The 6,000-nt window shown below is 42.5% G+C and overlaps 1 protein-coding gene across 1 annotated transcript in view; it reads right to left on the bottom strand.

Annotated features, from left to right (window-relative positions):
• The window catches only part of SRGAP2 (SLIT-ROBO Rho GTPase activating protein 2), a 263,500-nt gene that overhangs the window by 76,512 nt on the left and 180,988 nt on the right, over positions 1-6,000 (bottom strand). Inside the window, exon 5 of the mRNA XM_011937394.1 lies at positions 2,569-2,631. Coding sequence (XP_011792784.1) covers positions 2,569-2,631 — 63 coding nt within the window. The remainder of the gene's footprint in view (positions 1-2,568; positions 2,632-6,000) is intronic.

Genomic DNA, 6,000 nt, shown 5'->3' with positions numbered 1-6,000 from the left:
CTAATTTTTTTTGTATTTTTAGTAGAGACGGGGTTTCACCATGTTAGCCAGGATGGTCTCGATCTCCTGACCTCGTGATCCACCTGCCTCAGCCTTCTAAAGTGCTGGGATTAGAGGCACGAGCCCGGCTCACTGAACTTTCTAATGGCCTAGAGAATCTGGAAACCTATTTGATTCTTAGCTATAGTCTAATATTTCAGGAAGTATAACTCACTCAACTACTCTCCACCCCCTAGGATATAGAAATACCAGTGCATGGAGAGTATGCAGAGACCAAGGTCATAGAGGTTTGGAGTATCCCTCAAGTTCATACAGCTAGTAGTCAAGACAGGGTAGTATCTAGCTTGCTTAATTCAGGAGACTCTAGTCACTAGACCAGCATTTCTCAGTCTTGGTATATTGACATTGTGGGTCAGATAATTCTTTTTTGTGGGGGCTGCCCTGTGCACTGTAGGATTTTAGCTGCATCCCTGGCCTCTAGATCATTAGATGCCAGTAGCACCTTCTACTCCTCCAGTTGTAACAATCAAAAATGTCTGCAGACATTGCCAAATGTCCCCTTGGGGTAAAACTCCCTCTGCTTAAAACTCCATTTGGACCAGAATGTTTTGACTTCTCTGAAACTTTCTAGTGCCTCTACTCTTTTTTCCCTCTTTTCCATTGCCTACTAGAGGAAAACATCACATTTTAATTTTGGCCTTTGACAGATTATGAAAGTGTACTCCAGCTCACCTTATGACAGGGGATACCACACTCAGGCAATTCTCAGTTTGAACATCAATGGGAAGATGTTATGTTCTACGTTGACTGTGGCCTCACAATGGCCAGTAAAGTAGGTGGCCAGTATTGGGCTGTCTTAAGTCTGCAGTCAGAGGTAGCAGCTCAGCCCTCTGCAGACCAGAGAAATAAGTTTCAAGGTTTTCTTCATCACTCGAACACAGCTTACGCCCTTTCACTTATTTTTTTCTTAAAGCACAGCATATGAAGAGATATAGGACCCTGGGTAAAAGCTAACAGATCCTTAGACATTAGTCTTCTGCTGCCTTGAGTCCCACTAAAGAAGTGGCAAGGTTTGTTGGTTATCCAAACTATTCCTTCCCAGAAACAGCTGCAAATAGTAGAGGGTCAAGATGCTTTCAGGAAAATAAAAGAATTTATATAATGACTACATGTGTCATTTTCTATCTTAGGGAATTCTCTGCCAGGAGAAAGGAGCGATAGCTCTTCTTGGTGCTTAGAAAATGCTCTAAAAGAGCAGAAGTAAAGCATTAAAAAGACAAGGTTCAGGAAACCCATCCAGTCTGAAAATGGTTCACATCGATGTGTTTCTATTTTTAAAAACTCTTAACTTCATTTGAGAGACATGAAAACTTGGGAGCTGAACCAAAGGTACCATCTATCTACGCTTGGCCTCAGAGCAGAAGAGTCACAGAGTAGAAATTCAAAACAAACTGAACACCACTGGAGATAAGTCAGATGACTACTCTACCCTATTTACTTGCTTAACAGTTGCTATGACAAAATGGTCACACCTAGGTTTCTGGATTAGCAACATCTGATCCCAAATGCCTGTCATGCATGTCACCACTGCCTGTTCTGTGAATTAAAAAAAAAAAAAAAAAGAAAGGAAAGGAAGAAATGAAAAGAAAAGAAAAATGCAGCAAATAAGCAAGTAAACATTAGAAATCAGTATCACCTTCAAACAGGATGGAGAAATGCTGGAGAATGACACAGTAGGCTGGCACATCCAAGCTGGAGAAGGGGCCCCTGAAAGGCATTAGCTGTACAACTTAAGTATTCCCTGTATAACAACAGGAATTTCCTTGGTGTGTATGTGTGTGAGTGTGTGTTTGTTTTCATTATAATTAGAAAAACATGGCTGGGGAACAACCACCACCACCACCACCACCACCACCTCTCTGCGCATGAATTAACACGCACCAGCCACAGGCATCATGTGCCTGAAGCGCCAGTCATCTCAGAACAGATTGTGTTCTCTTCTCTAAGCCCGCAGCCTGCCTCGTCACTGAGGTTTGGCTTTATAAAACTCCAGGAAGCCAGTGCAAAGCTCTCTCTGCCCGAACTGGTCCCTCTTGCTGGGGGAGTTTAGGACTCTGTGCTGCCCTCTAGAGCATTTGTTCTAGTCTCAAATCTGTAGATCAACCCACGATCTGATGCAAAACCTAGAACAATAAAGCCTTTCCAACAGGCACATATTAATAATGCAATGCAGGCTACGTTCCTTGCCGTTAGGTTCTGTTTGCTGCTAATGGGGTCCATTGTGCCAATGACCTAGATTCTGGCTTGTCTCTAGCAATTATGCCCCAAATAAAGCCAGGGTGAGCTTGCACAGCTGAGGAGAAAACTTATTTTGAGGAAGTATTTTTTGACTCATTCTGTTTTGAAAAGACGAGTGTGAAAAAAGAGATGGGTGGGGTCACCCCCAGTGGGGACCATGCACTTGTCCTCAACCTCAGTTCAGTTCTGTTGCTGACGTACTATGGCTGCAAGCTGCCAAATGCTGCTTCCCTCTGCTTATTAAAGAGTCAAGCAACCCATCTGATTTACCGAGTAGAGCTCGTTCAAGACCTTCATCAAATCATCTTGGAGCTGCTGGCCGACTTCTTTACTCTGCAAGGAAAGAGGAATGAAGGTTAATTGGGAAACAGAAGAGAGAGGAGGGAGCAACGAAGGCAAAAGCCGCACTGGCTCTACAAATAACCCAGACTCAATTAAGGCCCATTATTTAACCCAGCAAATCAGATAACCACTCCAATCAGACCCAATTATGGTCAGATTACTCAAAGAGTTTTAATAAAATGAAATGTGCCCTTTCTATAGCCCAGCAAAGGCAATTGCATGGAGGGAAAAAGGGTGGTAGCCTTTGATTTTTCTATTGGTCCCCGAAGAGCAGAACTGAAAGCCACATCCTACCTAGCAACTGTTGTTAGGTGGAACACAGTTTCTCAGATACTTGCAGTCAAGCATTCCAGAAGATTTCAAAGGAAAATAAGATGTGTAATGGGATGAAATAGGAAAAAGTATATAAACATCCAGGGGCTTCAAAGTCCCTAATTAAATAGAAAACTCCAAGCAGGATGGAACTATACTTCTTACTTGCTTTATTTCTACCCGAAACTCACAAGGCAGCGGTATCTCAATATTGACTGCCTGAGAGATTAGCTGTTACTAGATGCTGAAAATCTATGTTAAAGGGTCTCCAACTAATTAATCTTGAGCAGTGATGGCTCCTGAGTTCTTTGCTGCTGCCACCCAGGGCTGACATCTAACTACATAGAGCAGTAGAAATAAAGAATAGGGCTGGGCACGGTGGTTCACACCTGTAATCCCAGCACTTTGAGAGGCCGAGGTGGGTGGATCACCTGAGGTCGGGAATTTGAGACCAGCCTGGCCAACATAGTGAAACTGCGTTTCTACTAAAAATACAAAAATTAGCCAGGCGTGATGGCACATGCTTGTAATCCCAGCTACTCAGGAGGCTGAGGCAGGGGAATCACTTGAACCCAGGAGGCGGAGGTTGCAAGGAGCCGAGATTGTGCCATTGCACTCCAGCCTGGGCGATAAGAGTGAGACTCTGTCTCAAAAAAAAAAAGGAAAGAAAGAATGAGGAAGCAGGAAGGAAATTGTCACAACTTCTATACTGTTATATGCCAAACCTAAGAGGGCTAAAACTGATTGGCAGCATGGGTCATTGAGAGGGAAAGCCCTTGTTTTATCTTTTGTCAGCTCCTTCTAGATCTTCCCTGCTAGAAATTTGGATATCAAAATGCCATTCTAACAGAAGTTGTAATACTGTCTCCCATCCCTCCCACCATGGCTGCTAGCTCCCAGGCAAAAAAAAAGGAGTCTTTCATGTCAGATACACATCATTTAAAATCTTGCTTTTTTTTCAATATATCTCTACTTAAAAAATACTTTTTTTCTGATTACAAAAGTAATATATGTTTATTATAATAAGGAAACTAGAAAACCTCAAAAAAGAAAACAAAAGTAACTCTTAAATGCCTACCACTAAGAAATCATCACTCTAAGGGTTGTCATGTATTTTTCTAATCTTCTCTATTTTTACAAAATTGGGATTGCATTATAAATCCTGTTTTGTAACTTATTCACTTAAACATATGTTGTAAACATTTCCACATGTATTATTCTTCTATAGCATTATAATACATTATATTGATGCAGCTCCCATTCTGCGACATGTACTTCGCTTCTAAATTTTTGTGATAAAAAATGCCATATCACATTACTTTGTATATGATCTAATGCACACACCTTTCATTATTTTCTCCTAGAAATAACATTGCTGGGTCAAAGACTACCATTTATATTACTAAAATGCCTTTGAGAAAAACGGTACCAATTTAAAATAACACCAATAGCATATATGAATGTTTATTTCACATTTTATTGCCTTGACAATTTGATGTGGTATCCTCCTGTAATTTGCAGTCCTTTGATTCTAGTGAGCCTGAGCATTTTTAAAAATGTTTATCAGTCATTTTCATTTTTCTTTTATAATCTGCCATTTTCCTATTAAGGTGTTCTCTGCCCATTTTTTCTATTAAGGTATTCATTATGGAATATAACCTATGTGTGGCCTCTGTCATGAGTAGGCATGAATTTTTACATCTGATAGTGGGGAAAGGGGTGGAAGGAGCCCTAAATTTGCAATCATAACATTTTCTATTCCTGGCTCCTGCATTACCAAAGAGATAACTCTGAACAACCTGGTTAACCTCTTTGGCCCTCTGTTTTCCCTTCTATAAAATGAAAAGCTTCAGCTAAAACATTTCTAAGGTCTTTTCCAACCTCTGCCATTCTATGATTCTACATGATCTTCTGCCTGGCTTCTAGAGTCCATATTAGCTTCAAACATCACTCCCTTTAGTGTACGGCTGGTTGGCTTAGAAGATAATGAGCAAGTTCTCCTAGGGGACCCAGATGCTCTACAAAATGGACGGGTTCAGGAGCATCTTGCCAGTCTTAAATTTACCATTCCCAGGGTCTCTCATCCAATGACCTCAACTGCTGGAAGAAGTCACAAGAAGGAATGCCTTTCATCCGCGATCTCACATACCAGCCTCTCCTTTCCATTGAGAGGAAAGCTGAGCTCCACTGAAACAACAGAGGCCCAAGGAGGTGAAGTGAGGCAACATGACTCACTCCGAGCCCCAGAGTCAGCAACAGGGTCAGGAAGTGACCATGAGTATCACTTCCCACTGCCCTGCCCTCCTGCCTCCGGGCCAGCTCCCCCTGCCAGCCTCCTATCGTTCGTTTCTTAACTCCTCCTTCTGTTTGAATGGCAGAGGTTAAAGGAGAAAGCTCCTATTCCTCTACCCTGTTGCTTACCCATGACTTAAATAACCTAGCCCCAGGGTGGGGGATGGGGGAAGAAGAGGAGGGAAAAGTGTAACCAAAAAAACAGCAATTAAGCCCAGGCAGATGTTTCCTTTCACGTACTGATTAGTTGGGAGGACCACTCAGCGATTATCCCTGTTTATTTGAACAGGCTGCTGAAGTGATCTGACTTACCACTCCCTCTGGCTGAGGGTTGGGCTGGGAATACATGTGTAGCAAGCCCACTTAAAATGTACAATACAGCCTCTAGCAATCAGGAGAAATTCTGACACTAGGCCAGAGGCAGGAAATTGCCAGTGTCTCTCCTTTCACAGATGATAAAAGGCTATTCGTTCTCTGTTTCAGAAACCTTAACTGTGTGCCTTTGGGGGAAAGTGCGGCCCCAGGAAGGGCTTCCGTGCTGGCCACTGCAGCAGGGTTGACGGAGCTGGTTAGCCACAAGGGGGCCCCACCCAAAGACAAAGGGGACATTTATTCCTGGGAACAACAAAACCTGATGAGGCCGAGTACATGACAATGAAGACTGTAGTTCTCTATAAAAGGCAAGGGGTTTCTAGACAGGGAAGAAAAAGAGAATTTACAGAGCAGTCTTTGTGTACTAACATACAGCCTGCATCT

This window comes from Colobus angolensis, unplaced genomic scaffold, assembly GCF_000951035.1.
Source record: "Colobus angolensis palliatus isolate OR3802 unplaced genomic scaffold, Cang.pa_1.0 Scaffold100, whole genome shotgun sequence".
Lineage (NCBI taxonomy): Eukaryota > Metazoa > Chordata > Mammalia > Primates > Cercopithecidae > Colobus > Colobus angolensis.
This window is presented reverse-complemented; position numbering and strand designations above follow the sequence as displayed.